We start from the raw sequence: 16,190 nt of genomic DNA on the forward strand, positions 1-16,190 counted from the left end.
CCTCCAGTAGCTGTCAGGTTACCTGCCAAGCTATTCTGGGAACAGACAAAACTAGAGCTGGTCTCAAGGCACAAAATTCAGATCCAGCAGCCCTAGCTTTGCAGGCTCTGTCTGTAGAAAGCCACTCCCTCCCCCCTCCCAGGTGGGGAAAGTAGGCAACTGGTAACGGTTAGTCAGCAAAACCCACTTAACCCTTTCCCTTCCCTGAGGAGCCGAACCTGTTAGCTGGGCGAGTGGGTTCAGATTAGTCTTGTTAGCCTGTCACTGGGTTGTTTCACATGGTTTCCTCAGCAGGTCTTAACAGATGCCCCCTCAGACTCCCGCCGGGTTTGTATCTCTATGAATGCGATGGGGTGGAATTGTGCTCACCCACACAGAGCTTAAGTAAATGTGATTTGTACAAAGAACAGGAGGACTTGTGGCACCTGAGAGACTAACCAATTTATTTGAGCATAAGCTTTCGTGAGCTACAGCTCACTTCATCGGATGCATACCGTGGAAACTGCAGCGGACATTATATACACACAGAGACCATGAACCAATACCTCCTCCCACCCCACTGTCCTGCTGGTAATAGCTTATCTAAAGTGATCATCAGGCTGGGCCATTTCCAGCACAAATCCAGGTTTTCTCACCCTCCACCCCCCCCCACACACAAATTCACTCTCCTGCTGGTAATAGCCCGTCCAAAGTGACCACTCTCTTCACAATGTGCATGATAATCAAGTTGGGCCATTATTATTATTATTGATTGTCATGCACATTGTGTAAAGAGTGGTCACTTTGGATGGGCTATCACCAGCAGGAGAGTGAATTTGTGTGGGGGGGGTGGAGGGTGAGAAAACCTGGATTTGTGCTGGAAATGGCCCAGCCTGATGATCACTTTAGATAAGCTATTACCAGCAGGACAGTGGGGTGGGAGGAGGTATTGGTTCATATTCTCTGTGTATATATAATGTCTGCTGCAGTTTCCACGGCATGCATCCGATGAAGTGAGCTGTAGCTCACGAAAGCTCATGCTCAAATAAATTGGTTAGTCTCTAAGGTGCCACAAGTCCTCCTTTTCTTTTTGCGAATACAGACTAACACGGCTGTTACTCTGAAACCTGTGATATGTACAGTGAGTTTGAGGCTCTCTAGCCCTTTCAGTAGAGAAAAGAGCAGATGCACAGCTGGGCTGTGTCTGCAATGTACACCACCTTCACTGGGTTGGGAACCAGTTGATCAGCACAGTTCACTGCCAATGCCCTTTCCTGTCCCCTGTCCCAGGGCCCCTCCCTGCTGCCATAAAAAGATGTTGCGGTCATGATCCATGATTCCCTTCCTTTAGGGACTCCTGTCAGGGTTTGTTTGTCACACAAGCAGTGCATCCGATGAAGTGAGCTGTAGCTCACGAAAGCTTATGCTCAAATAAATTGGTTAGTCTCTAAGGTGCCACAAGTACTCCTTTTCTTTTTACAAGCAGTGCAGGAAGCTGAGTTATTCTTAGTCCCTAGAAATGCTTTGGAAAACCTGGTTTACTGTAACAATTTCCCACACACAGGACCCTCACCAAAAAACTCCAGTCCCAATGCTGTGCTCTAGTTCCAGAACCATGAATTACCGAGATGGTTCCAAAAAGTCTGTCACTGCAGAACATGAGGGGCTGCAGCCAAACAGCAGCCATGGAACACAGACAAGGAATCGTCTTCCAGCAGTCAGTGGCTCCATTCTGTGCCAGTCACAAGAGGAAATTGGAAGAAAGGATCTCTCAGAAAAGCTGAGATGTTTAAATCCTAGGAATCAATGTTATCTCCCTTTTAAAGTCCTGGTGCCCGTGGTCTCATGAGGTGACTTTAATGGGAGCAGGACCTCTGCACCTGATCTAGGAAGGGGCTGAACATCCTCTGTTTCTATTGGCTGGTGGGAATTGAGAGGAGGAATTCCTCATCCTCTGCAGCCCCTATATGCCAAGCAAGAATCATAAGCCCCGCAGCCAGTGTATCAGGGGAGTGGAGGAGGATCATTGTCGAGGGAGTCTCTGGAGTGCTGAGAGCTACAGAGATTCTGTGCTGCCATAGACCATGGAGCAGCTCACTGGCAGCCCACAAGAGGCTGCTGTAAATTAGAGCAGCTCTGAGCTGCTCTAATTTAGGTCTAGGGTACAGGAAGTCCTGGCTGCTTTAAAATGTATCAGCAAGACAAGATGGGTGAGATAATATCTTTTACTGGACCTTCTTCAGATCTAGGGAACTAACAGAGTGTCCCAGCTAAGCACAAGAGGGAACACATTGTTTAGCATAGGCAGTTAATATATAGTGCAAGGGGCCATTCAAGTGAAGTGGCCTGTTAATACCTCTCCAGTCATAGGAAGGGAGGGGAGAAAGGGCAGCTGAGAGGGGTTGTTTAGTGGACTGTAAATTGTAATAAGCCATAAATCCAGTGTCTCTACTATTCAGTCCATGATTTTAAGTGTCTAGGAAAGTTATGGATGTAAGCTCCCAGGCTTATCGTTTGAAGGTGTTATGCAGGTTTCCTTTGAGGATGAGGACTGAGAGGTCACATACAGAGTGATCACTTTGTGAACAGTTTTCACCCACAGACGATAGGGTGTTTTTTTCTTTTATCATTTTTCTGTGCAAGTTCATTTGAGCACGTAGTGAGTATCTCATTGCAGCCACTTAGTTGCTACGGGGGCATTTAGTGCACTGGATGAGGTACACCACATCTTGTGATAGGCATGTGTAGGACCCAGGGATCTTGAAAGGTGCGTTGTTGGGGGTGTTGATCATTGTAGAAGCAGAGATATGTCTGCAGGTTTTGCATCTGTTATTGTGGCAGGTTCTGGGGCCGCTTTGAGTTTGTGTGCCCTGGTGTGTGGGGAGCTTGCTTCTGATGATGAGCTTGGAGAAGTTGGGGGGGTTGTTTGAAGGCCAGAAGAGGGGGTCTGGAAAGATTTATTTCAGGATGGGGTTCCCATCAAGTATGGGTTGTAATTTTTCGATGGTACCCTGTATGGGTTCCATTGTGGAGTGGTAGGTGACAACTAGGGGTGTGTGGTCAGAGGGGGCATTATTTCTCTATTGAAATAGGTTTTCTTGGGTTATTTGTGTGGCCCGTTCCATGATGTGATCTACTTCTCTGGTGGAGTGTCCTTTGGTGCCTGCACTGGCCCCTACACAATCCAGAAACAAGGGTAAAACAGGGAAGTTAAAGCCACCCTTGTCCCCTGTTTTCCTGGAAGCACAGCACAGATGGGTTTAAATATGTCACAGGATCATATCTAGAAAGTCCATAGGTTTGAGATCTTTCTCAGATCAGGGCAGATTCACCTCCAAACTCTGCAGTCCAATATGCAGCAAACAAGTCTAAGAGTTTATTTTTCTTCATTTAAGTTTTATTTGAATATTTTATGGCTCCATTGCAAAATAAGAAAGAGAAATTTACAATGAAGAAATATTATTTAAAATAAATATCTTTCACATACAGATATATATTACAGAACACATTGTATATACATACACAGACAGGATTTATTTACCTAACACTATGTTCCAATACATGCCGATTTCCAATTTACATTTATTTATTTATTTAGTAAGCACAAAACCCTTCTCTGAATGTGACTATCAGATAGAGTAGAAGCAACTAATTATCAATATTTATTTGAAGAAATCTTTCCAGTGCTGTGGAATGTATTTTCAGACCAGCTATGATCAGGATGTCTGAAGAGTTTTGTCTGTTTTTATTTATTTGCTCTGTAATGCTTGTTGATTTAAATATCAATAAACATGGGCTCACTATAATCCTATCTCCAAGAAATTGTAGATATAATGTATTCCCCGCCCCTGGAAATAAATGCGTAAGTCATAGCACGGAAGGATGAATACTGTGACTAGCTGGATATACCCAGCACAATTCAGAGCCCAGCCCTGTATATTTTGACAGATGTCCATATTTCTTTGTGTTGCAAGAAGTTTGAGGCTGGATGAGCTGGGTGCAATATGCAGACTGTGCTGTCTTCCAACCTGTGCAAAGTGGGAGTGAATTTTTTAAAATTGTTTTACTGAGTGATTTATAAGCCCATTAAATGTTTAGCTGGACTAAAAATTGCACATTTATCTAATACCTGGACCATCTGAAGCTTTAGAAACTGTTTTCAAACAGAACAGGGAGTCAGCTGTCTTGGAAGAGTAGCCAAATTACTGACTTTTGTTAAAACGCTCTTCCTAATCCTTTAATAGCTGAAATTGACTTTTATGATTCTGAAGTTCTCACAATTCATTAAAAGCAATAAAGAGTCTATTGGGGATTAAATCATTTGGTCCATGGGAATCAAAGATGTGCTCAGTATTGTACAAGACAAAAATAATATTAATACTCCCCCTCCCTCATCTCCTGTCTCTGTGAGGCTCACAGAGTAAAGGCAGCATTCTGCAAAACCTTACAACCAAAAGTAGTGCTTACTACTCATCCCAGTAGTACGAATTTGCATGATTGGGTCCTAGAACACAGACATACTGTAGATCAGGACCAATTACCTCCACCAAAGCTCCCCTCCCATCTACCCAGGACAATTAGCAATATGGGAAGGACAGGGTGGTTGTGAGCCCTTGACACCTATTTGCAATCCCCAAAGAAAGATAAGGCTTTTTTTTTCTTCATCCAATTATTTAATGTTGGGCTGCAGTAGGTATTTGGTCTTTACAGGCCTCAGAGAATAACAGGTCTTTATGAGGAGGTTAAAAAGGGAAAGGAAGGGCCAGCTGCCCTTGTATTGGGCGTGGAGGAAGGCGCGAAGATGGGCCTAGAGAAATAAACTCAGAAGGCTGTGAGTGGAGCTGTGCGAATAATGGATTTTCTGGTTCATTGGCCATTCTGGAAAATTAAAAACACCGAACCGCTTGGGTTGAACTGACAGGTTTCAGAGTAGGAGCCGTGTTAGTCTGTATTCGCAAAAAGAAAAGGAGGACTTGTGGCACTTTAGAGACTAACCAATTTATTTGAGCATAAGCTTTCGTGAGCAGCCGATGAAGTGAGCTGTAGGAAAGCTTATGCTCAAATAAATTGGTTAGTCTCTAAGGTGCCACAAGTCCTCCTTTTATTTTTGGGTTGAACTGAAACTGTTCAAAATTTTTGGGAAAACAAAAAGTTGGGAAAAAACTACAGTGTCCAGTCAAACAAAACGTTTGTTTCACTGCTGACCACGTCTGATTATTTTACACATTTTCAAAACAGTCAATTTGAACTGAAAAATCAAAATGTCATCTTTTTTGAAAGGAAACATTTTGATTTTCTCTGAGTCCTTTTTAAGGGATTTTGTTTGTTTTTCTCACCAATTTGGCAAAACCGACACAAATTCACCAAATGTTTTTGTCCCTGAAGAGGCAGGGCGCATTGGCCCATTGACATAGAAAGAATATGGGTCATGTTAATAGATCAGATCCAAGGTGTAGGCCAGGGCAGAGCTGAGCAGGGAAAAGTGAATGAAGAGTTCAAGCCGAGATGGTAAACAAGGGAGAGCAATTTTTTGGTATGGTGTGGTACCACTTTTAGTTAATTAACAACCTCTGTGACTCAGCTAGTGTTTTCTGGTCCTTGAAGGGTCACTTAAGGCAGATTACATGGTCATTCTAAAGTTGTTTGACTTGTTTTTTAAAACCCATATATTTGCCATGGGCAAGGCACACATTCCCCTGTTCACCCTGTGTGTCACCTTACTTGGAATAGGTCTATTTGGGTCTAGTTGTAGAGGGAGGTACCGTTCACCAGGAGTAAGGAAAGCAGAATCTGGCCTTTAAAGGCTAGTTTATTGAAGAAATGAGCTTTCAGACTCAGCAAAGAGCACAGATGAGAGTTTATAGTTTTGTAGTGTGACACCTTTTAAAATTTCATTTTGATTTAGGGGACTTTCCCCCAAACATCTCACGGGGCAGCTTGATTACAAGTTTTTCATATACACAAAAACCAACCAACTTGCTTCTCTTGTTCCATTCCTAATTAATCATGAGCACACTGAACTGCCAACAAAACAGGGGTAAAAGGCCATGTTTGAGGAAGCTGTCACTGATGCAGAATGGCTGCCTATAAGAGTTGAAGAGTATCTGATAATCGCAGTTCTTTTCTGCACGGCTAATTTGTTTACACTTGTCAGAATGGCAAATGCGGCCTTGAACCAAATCCAGCTCTGAGATTATGACCAGCCTATACGTGGGCAAAAAGAAGGGCTATTGTTTTCCCATACTGTACTTCTTGTCTATTCACATCTGAAAGAAGTTCACACCGACCCAGAGTGGAAACAGCTATTTTAACTGTCCACTGCACATGAGACTTCCACAGCAAAAATTCCCATGTTAAAGAAATGAGAGTATTACAGCAGGGGAAATTTTCGGTAAACTGAGTTATATGGATGGAAAGACAAACTCAGCTCTGAAGCCAGTTATAAAACTAAGATACTAATTACACTATGTCCACAATCCATTGTAATGGGCTACTGGGGATTGATGTAAGTTCTGTGTTATTAGTATGGCTTTCCATTTAAGCAACTGAATGGGACACAAAAGCTAAGTGCCACATCCTGCTTCCCCTCTGGGGGCCTGCAAGGCCCCAAATGCTATGGAAATGCCACCTTCCGGCTGAGCAGGATGCTAGGTAGTAACCATGCGCCAAAAGGCTTCCGCAGCCCTCTGCATGCCACAGAGCATGCTACATAGTGGCTCTCTGTGCAGGACTGTGGAAAGGAGCATTGTAGAAGGACTGGGGAAATGGCAGGGGCTTACTGACCCAATCCCCTATGAAGCAAGATGTGGCTCTCTCCAGTGCTTCTCTTCCTAGCAGCCATAGCCCAGCTAAGCAAGAATCTAGCTGCAGGTTTGAGGGAGGATTCTAACCCATGTGCATTCCCCTTTTCAGTTGGACTTCATGCAGGGAACCATGGTTTGGGTTTATGTGATCTTCTTGTCTTGAAACACTCTGGCACATGGTCTTGCATGGCCTACAGGCTGTTTTCAGCAGACAAATATGGTTTGCCATTCCGAGCAACTTTCAAGTAGCTGTGATCTCAGATGTTGCCTGCTGATGATGGAACCTTTGTGACACAGGCGAGGAGGGTGGCTTCTGACTTTCCATATTAGACCTGAGTGAAAGAAAGGAAATGTTTGTGAAACTGAAATAAAACAATGTGTGTGTGTGAATGCACTCTCAATACAGAGCGAGGCGATAAACCTACATAGGGAGAGGGCTCTAATGAGCAGCCAAAGATTTAACATGATCCTATGGTTTGAAGCTGAAGCAAGACAAATTCAGACTAGAAATAAGATGTAAATTATTCAGAGTGAGGGTAACTAACCATTGGAATGAGTAGGCATTGGCCATCACTGGAAGTCTTTAAATCAAGACTGGATATCTTTTCAGACGATATGTGCTAGCTCACTCAGAAGTTATGGGCTTGAATGCAGGAATCACGGTGAAATTCCCTGGCCAGTGTTAAGGAGGTAGTCAGACTAGATGACCATAAAGGTTCCTAATGGCCTTAAAAGCTATGAATCTATGCACTCTGTTGAAATGCATTGGACTAGGGGAGATTTATGGAGGGACCAAATGGAAAAACATTAAGTATTTGTTTAAAAAGGATAGGGATTGTCACTCCTAAGCAGGGCTAACTGGACAGTCTGAACAGGCCCTGTGCTCTGTGATTCTCTGTGATTAGACTAGGAGCCAAGAGTTCTGGGTTCTATTCACAGCTCTTCCACTGACCTGCCGTAACTTGGCCAAGTCACTTAAGCACTCTGTACCCCAGCTGCTCTATCTGCAAAATGATACTTAAAGACACACCGAGATCTACAGGTGGAAAATGCTATATAAGAGTTATTAATGCCAATTTGTATTAGAAATCTAAAAAAGTGGCATTACAGTCACATCAACTATTACATTATCTAGCTATAAATCTATTTACACACACCTATAGGCATATGTATTCACACACACTCACCTTTCCTAATAGCAGCAGCAGCAGCCGCCACAGACTCCATATTTTCCAGCCTTTATTTCTATCTCGTCAAAAAACAACTTTTGTCCTCTTTCAGCTTCCACATAATTATCATAAACCACCTCCAACACAGCATTTCTGTCTGTCCAACTGAGAGTTCCTTTGATGTCCAAGATTATATTCAGATGTTCTTTCCTTTCCAAAAGTACCAGGAATCAGACCAGTAAAACAGAGGAGACAAATATGTTTGCTTGATAAGACCCAATTACAAAGAGCAGAGTCTTGGAAACTATTAAACTTCAACTGCTGATAAATTGGTTTCTAACACCTATGGCCACCCAGCCTGTTATAGCTGTATTTAAAATTATGATCTCACCTAGCCAAAGCTTTTCCTGACCCAGTTCTCTAGTAAGAGCAGACCAAGACTGTTTGATTGTTTGGAAGGTTGGTTTTTATGGTGACTCCACATTTTATTTTTAAAAGCATTTTTTGTACCCTTTCTGCAAAGAGATGGTGACCTCTTGGTCACCTGGAAGATGTTTTTTTCCTCTGTGTGGTAGTTGCTTGACTGAATTGAATGGTCACTTATCACCCTATTTAATGATGCGGGCAATAAGAACCCAAGTCAGATGTGATGTAAGCAGATGTGACGCCATTGAAGTCAATGACATTGAACCAGCGCTAGCTTTGGCCCTAAGAGACTACGATCAAAACGGGTATTTTTCCGAGTACTGTCTGTGCATATAAGTTAACTTGGAAAAATACAGTTACTAGAACAGGGCATCAGAAAAATGATGGAAGGAATTGAAGGAAAAAAACCAGAACAGTTTGACAAACTGAGATTAGCTACAATTTCATTTTTGGAACTAAAAGTCAATTTTAGTTCCTACTGTCAGTTTCCTGTGTGAAATGTAAGTGCTGAACGCAAGTTGGATAAAGTATAATTAACGACACACAAAAGAACGACGTTAGAAGAATGTTAAGGTTGCCAAGTTAAACATTCAAAAGTTAAGAATTGCCTGAATTAAGATTGTTGGTGCAATGCTAATTTGGCCCCCTTGTGCATGTGCATTATGATATAGTCTTTAATTACATGATCACATGCGACTTTTTTCCTCTGGACCCCTGCCTCATTCAGTGCACAGAATGGGAAATGTCAACCCAAATGGTCAACGTTTGATAGTTATAAGCAACTGAAAACAGGATCTAATAATGGAGGTGTCAGGCAGCCTTAACTATAGATGTTGGTACCAGCTCTGACTATAATAATCCCAAAGCACAGCCAAGAAGGTGCACAGGTAGTGTATTGGATAACAAATATTGTTACAGGATTTATGGCTGTAAATAACCAGCTAAGCAGCCTGAATAATCCATGAAATGCCTTACCTTATATCTGGAAACTTGTGGACAAGAATCACAAGCTGTATTTTCATTGCTTCGATGTCAGTAAGTAGAATAAACTCTAGGATTCCTTCAATAGGATCATCCAGTGAAGCAGTTCTAGGGCCCTAGGGATATAAGAACATATGCATTCAACTGGAGTGGCAGAGGAAGTAGAGTGCACTGTGAAGATCTGGCTTCAGGATCAGACTTGGGTCACCTACTTGTGGACCAGAAAGAGCTACGAGCATTGCAGGGGTTGTGTGCTATTTCCCCCCCTCCCCAAATGTAAGAATAAAGTAGAATCTAATCATGCAACTGCATTAGCATCCCCTACTGGTCAATACATGCAGCTGCATTATTGCCAGCTTTAAACAAGCCCAACAAAAGAGCGAGGCTATGAGGGGGTGAAATTCGAACAAAAAGACAAAGTGAAAAAAGGGTTTGATCCTGCATGGATCTGTGCACTCCTGCAGGACTGAACCCTATAAAAGCAAGCAAAGAAATATTCCTTTTTTAATGACATTTGATAGATGAGGATTGGAATGAACTGCCCAGAGTTAGCTTCAGATCTTGCTCACATTTTGAGTAGGAAGGTAATAAGAGTAAATTGCTACTCTGAATTATTTATGCCACAATATCAGCATAAATTCTATGGCAAAGCAAAGCTAGGGAATGTGCTGTTCAAATTAGTTCAGGACAAGCACACATTCCCACGATATCTACTTAGCACCAAGAATAAGACTGGATTTTCCAAGAGCTAGCACATCTCTGCACTGAACATAAATTCAAAAGATAATATTTAGAGAAAACCCTCCTCTCTCTCTTCCTCTGCATTGCAGAAATACAGACTGCGTGTAGCTCTGCATACCAAGAAAACTATAATTATTGCCGGGTTTTTTCTCCCTAACATACTCAAACTGTACAATATTCCCTGTTTGTCAAGCTCACTATTATCATATGTTATTTATTACAGAGTGCCAAAAAGGTCTACACAGAGAGGCAGGAAGACAAGATCCTTGATCTAAAATAGCCAAAGTGTAGGTGACTGAGCAGTAATGCTTAACACAATCTTGTTCGCTCTTCTTTTACAATATATGTAATTATTATTTAGCAAACACTTCTTTGAGGGGAGGGCTGGGAGTTTCAACATATGTTTTGAGAAGGGACTTGAAAGGGGAAAGCATGGGCACATGGCAGGCTAGGTCAGGAAGCAGATGCAACCATGGTAGTAACTGCATGCATAAATTAAGTATGCAGTTGAGCATATATCTTGCATGCACAATTATGCACCTAACTTGACTGAACATCAGCCTGCATTTTTAAGTATATTTCTTCTAGCAAGGTTTTCAGTGCTAATACCCTGAGCAATGAGAGAGGAAAGAGCATGGGTGACGGGAGTGGCATTTTACCAACTGCATGCAGATTGGTTCTTCAACCTGTGTATATTATAGATTGTGTGTGCTTATACATACAATTAGATTTTCTTGGATTGCCTATGCATTGCCTAATTTAGTGATAAGATCAGCTCTTCTTCCATGTCTTATACAATGCTGAGCACAGCATTAATGGCAAGTTTAAGAGCTATCTGTTAGAGATTCTTTTTTTGTTTTTTAAATAACATATTTCTGGTGGTCTCTGAAAGTTTTAAGCGCTCTTTAAATGGCCTACTTAATACAATAGACTTTAAAAGTACTAGCAGTTTTCATTTTTCCATACTGAGACTAATGGATTAATTGCAGTGAGTCTGAGCTTTTTCCAAGGGAGACTAAAAATTTTTGTTTATTTATACAGAGTTCGAATTACTGACAACCAGTTTACTGCAGCTCTCACTGAGGATAGAAAGGAGGATTGTCAAACCCAAGCAGCCAAAAATAATGAGTTGGGCCTAAGAAATCATGTGATTGACTTAAAATTAATAGATTCTTTAAAATAATTAATTTGGGGTCTTTTTATTTGTGCCATTTAGTTTCTGAGCCCTTTGGGTTCATGTTTTCCAGCTTTTCTCTCCAACCGTAAGGCTGGTAACTTAATTTTTTTAAATGAAAGCTAAGAGCCTGATGTAATCACATGACTCCAGTAGCTGGGGGATTAGGAAAAATGCCAGATGTTGAGAGATTTGCTATAAAATCAAAAGGGCTGGCAATACTACAAAAGCCTCTTTTCACATCCCAGACTGCTGTTTGCATGCACTTCCTTCTGATTTCACACAAAACATCCAGCCTCCTTTGGAAATTCATCTGTTCTGGATCCACCTGGCCTCTGCTTTGCTTTATCTTGTACTCACCAGTAATTTATTTGGGAAAATGTACCAGGTAGCCAAGAATTACAGTATTCTTAATTATAATACATTACTAGGCCCTCTGCAGTGCATTTCACCCATCTCTCTACATGTGCTTTACAAACCTTCATGATAATCCTGATCCCTCTGAGATAAGTAAAAGAGATACAGCAAGCCCTTTACCCACTACTGAAATGCAGCAACTTCTGTAGTGGAACACGGAAGCATCCAACCGCCTGTCAGAGCAGGAAGTGAGAAGGATACCGTATCCAACTGAAACTATACTACAGCAGACCTTTGAGGAGAGTGTAGGAGACTATCAGTTCTATAGGACTCTGCATTGCCCACCTGGCAAAAGCCGTACGGTAGAGCAGCATAGACAACGTCACCTGTTCTACTGAGACAATTGCCCCCTGAAGTACAATGGGCCTAGCTGATGTAATTGACTCACCCCAGTTTTGAGCCTCTCACTATTTCCTGTTACAGGGGAAAAAGTAGAAATCTTGTGGTTCCCCCTACATTCCAAAGCTACAAACTAACAATATTTTGCACCACTGATAGCAGATTTGAACTGCCAACATGATGTCTTGAAACATGACTGATGTTTATGTATGGGAAGCTGGGTATCAGTTTGTTAAGTGCTCCTGTTCCATTCAGAAATGTGCTGCTCATTGCCCAGGTTCTTGTACTTGGTGGTGGAAAGAGTAAACATAACACTGCAAAGCCAAATCAAAGACTTACGAAGCATTCTTCAAAGAGTGTTTGCATTGCCCTGTGATCTGCTTCAATTTTGTTGGCAATTTTCCTCCGCTTTGCAGAAGATGACTTCCCAGAAGCAATTAGGAGAGCCTGAACATACTCAGTGATAATGTTGTGATGGACAGTCTGGATGAGGGTCTGTTCCAGACAAAGAAACAAAGATTAGCCTCTTTGTGCTGAGTGTGGCTATGAGTAAAGGCCGATTCTGGATAGAAAGACACTGACCACTTTGGTTTCACTCAGAAGCAGGCCCCAATCTTCCCCCTCTGAACCCTTTTAAAGAGTCTTGCAGTGCTAGTCTGACACATGGATGTACTATGGTGGGCACAATCTGTTTAGAGACTATGGGCGATGAGGGCCATGTAAGTACTTAAAGGGAATGAGAGAGCTCTAGCCCTCAAATATTACTAAGAAAAGACAGTTTATTGGACAAAACTACAGATCATTAACAATTTAAATCAGGTCAGTTTTAGACTGCAGTCAAAGCACGTAGGAAATCTCTAACCCTACCCCAAACAAACTTAGCAACACAGTCAGTTCTGGCTTAGTGTTCTACCCCAGCACTGCTACCTGACATGGCATTCGTGTGACACAATGTCCAGTGACAGGTTCTAACGAACAAACAGAGTAGCTCCAAAGTTCTATGTTGCAATGCTTTTTCTATCTTTGAATTGAAATTAGTGGTGGTGAAAGGTGCCATATTTACAGATGTGGAATTGGAAGTCTTGTTTTTAACCATAGGACATGCATAGCACAGGCAGCAGCAATGCAAACTTCCCCTTAATGAAAGGAAGGATAGCCAGGTGTTTAGGGTACTAGCTTTCTATATGGGAGACACAGGTTCAAATCCCTGCTGTGCCACAGACTTCCAGTGAGACCTTAGGGAAGTTATTTAGGTTTCTCTTGGCCTTCATTCTCCACCAGTAAAATAAGGATAATAGCAAGTCCCTACTTCATAGGGATGTTCTGAGGACAAATGCATTAAAAATTACAAGGGTTTCAGATACAATGGTAATGGGGGGCCTTAAAAGTGCTTAGCTAGACAGATTGCTACAGCCATGACCGGGTGAGGCACCTTTTAAGGTAGTCCAACCCCCTCCCCTGCCTGTTTCCATGCCCCTTCCTTTCCTGGCTTCTCTGCTAAGATCACAACAAGAGTTGTAATTGTAATAGTGGTTTTTGTGATGTTAACACCTGTCTGTTAGGAACCAGACTGAGACTATCAGGACTTCTTCTAAACTGCTTGGGGCTAAACGGGAGTTGGGGTTAACTCTGAAATACGTAGCAATCCCAACATCCACTAGCATGGTTTGTGGTGGTTTTTCTTAGTAATATCTTGCTTATTTCTTACCTCATAGGTCTCTGTATTTTTCATCTCAAACCTTGAAAAACTGGACCGTAAGCAGTCTAGAAATCTGTCAAAATCACTATGACCTTTTCTGAAGTGAGCCTTCAGTGCCACCTGAGGAACAGGAAATAACTGACGTCAACGGCAGACCATGTAGAGACATCACAGAGCTGGTATATGGGCTTTGTTTCTGTTTGCTCCATCCACTTTTAGAGGTGGAGTCATTCAAGTGCTGCAGCTTCTTCTTTTCATTCCCTTGTTTCAAATGATGAGCAAAGCGAGGAAAGCAGGGAAACAACTAAAACCCAACATGGACTAAATTAACGTGCTGAAGCCCCAACACTGGAAGACCTCAGACTGTGGAAGAGACCGGGTGGGGAAGGCAATATCTTTTACTGGACCAACTTCTGTTGGCGAGAGAGGCAAGCTTTGGAGCTATACAGAGCTCTTCTGCAGGTCGGGGAAACTTACTCAGAGTGTCACAGCTACATACAAGGTGGAACAGATTGTTTAGCATAAATAGTTAACACATATTTCAAGGAACCATTGAAGGTGAAGTGGCCCATTAACACCCCTCCAATCATAGGGAAGAATGGGTGGGAAGGAAGTGGGGGGGGTTGTTAATGGGTTATAGATTTTTTGCAATAAACCATAAACCCAGGTCTCTGTTCAGTCCATGATTTTTAGTGGCTCGCAAAGTTATGAATTTAAGCTCCCAGACTCATCTTTTGAAAGTATTGTACAGGTTTCCTTTGAAGATGAGGACTGATAGGCCAGATATAGAGTGATCTCTTTGTGAAAAGCGTTCACCCACAGGTGACAGGGAGGTTTTGTCTTTCATCATTTTCCTGGGTGAGTTCATGCAAGACTGTAGTAACTGTCTGGTTTCACCCACATAGTGGCTACTGGGGCATTTAGTTCACTGGCTGAGGTACACCACATCTTGTGATAGGCATGTGTAGGATACATGGATCTTGAAAGGTGTGTTGTGGGGTGTGTTGATCATTAGAGCAGTGGAGATATGTCTGCAGGTTTTGTATCTCTTGTTCTCACAGGGTCTGGTGCTGCTTTAAGTTGGTGTGTCCTGGTCTGTGGGGAGCTGAAGAAGACATCTGAGTAAGCTCCAAAGCTTGTCTCTCTCATCAACAGAAGTTGGGCCAATAAAAGATATTACCTTGTCTCTCTAATATCCTGGGACCAACACAGCTACAACAACATTGCATGAAATAACGGAAGATACCTAATTTTGCCATCTGAAATGGAAACTCCACAGCATAAAGAAAAAGGAAGTGAAACTTACTAGCGACATCTACTTCCTGAGCAAATATGAGAAACAAAACATCATCCCAGAAGTCTCATCATCTAACACAATCTGACCACTATATACAACTCCAAATATGCTGAACAGCTTGGCAAATGGACTTCAGAAAAACTGAGGAACCACTTACTGCACCTCACATGCTCCAGAAGGAACCAGCTTCCTCCAAGAAACAACTGATTTCCTTCACAAACCCTGCAACATTAACAACCTCCCTCAGAATACCATTCTTCCCACCATAAATTTCACCTCCCTGTACACCAACATCCCTCACAATGATGGCATAACTGCCTGCCTCAAATATTTACAAGACAATGGACAACCCTCAGATATCCACCCCAACACACATCACCAAATGCATCCATTACACCCATTCTCATCCATAACAATTTTACATTAAACAATTAAACAACGAACACTTTGTCCAAACCATGGGAACAGCCATGGGTACTAGGATGGCTCCCCAATATGCCAACCATTTCATAGCCAACCTTGAAGAAGAATTTCTGGACAAATGCACCATGAAACCAATGATATACCTGAGATACATCAATGATATTTTCATCCTCTGGAAAGACGACCTACATGCACTCATAGATTTCTACCACAACTTCAACAACCACCGCCCATCCATTAAACTGTCTCTGGAACACACCCACACCAGCATCAACTTCCTGCACACCACAATCAACTTCAGCAATGGAACCCTACAGACAACTATATACAAGAAACCCATGGACCACCACACCGACCGTCATAGATCCAGTCATCATCCAAAACACACCAAGAAATCTGTAATCTACTCAGGCCATGTCTACACTTATAAGCTTACAACAGCACAGCTGTACCGATACTGCTGTGTCACTGTAAGATCAATGGTGTAGCCGCATTATGCCAATGGGAGAGAGCTCTCCCATCAACATAATAAAACCAACTCAACAAGCGGCTGTAGCTTTGTCGGTGGGAGAGCATCTCCCATTGACATAGCGTTGTGCACAAGAGCACTTATGCCAGCAAAACTTATGTTGCTCTTAGAGGGGTGTTTTTTCACATTCCTGAGTGACAAAAGTTTTGCTGACATAAGTGCTAGTGTAGACATAGCTTCAGATACCACAGAATATGCTCAGAGAAGAGAGCC

At 42.3% G+C, this 16,190-nt stretch overlaps 1 protein-coding gene across 1 annotated transcript in view; it reads right to left on the reverse strand.

Moving 5' to 3' along the window:
• Positions 1-7,030: 7,030 nt before the first annotated feature.
• LOC311522274 (exocyst complex component 3-like) overlaps positions 7,031-16,190 on the reverse strand; it is a 32,392-nt gene continuing 23,232 nt past the window's right edge. The window contains exons 8-12 of the mRNA XM_084631402.1: positions 13,738-13,848; positions 12,369-12,524; positions 9,353-9,474; positions 7,970-8,161; positions 7,031-7,114 (exon numbers count right to left, since the gene is read on the reverse strand). Coding sequence (XP_084487528.1) covers positions 7,975-8,161; positions 9,353-9,474; positions 12,369-12,524; positions 13,738-13,848 — 576 coding nt within the window. The 3' untranslated portion in view covers positions 7,031-7,114; positions 7,970-7,974. The remainder of the gene's footprint in view (positions 7,115-7,969; positions 8,162-9,352; positions 9,475-12,368; positions 12,525-13,737; positions 13,849-16,190) is intronic.

Source organism: Lepidochelys olivacea (assembly GCF_965140295.1).
Source record: "Lepidochelys olivacea isolate rLepOli2 genome assembly, chromosome: 6".
Lineage (NCBI taxonomy): Eukaryota > Metazoa > Chordata > Testudines > Cheloniidae > Lepidochelys > Lepidochelys olivacea.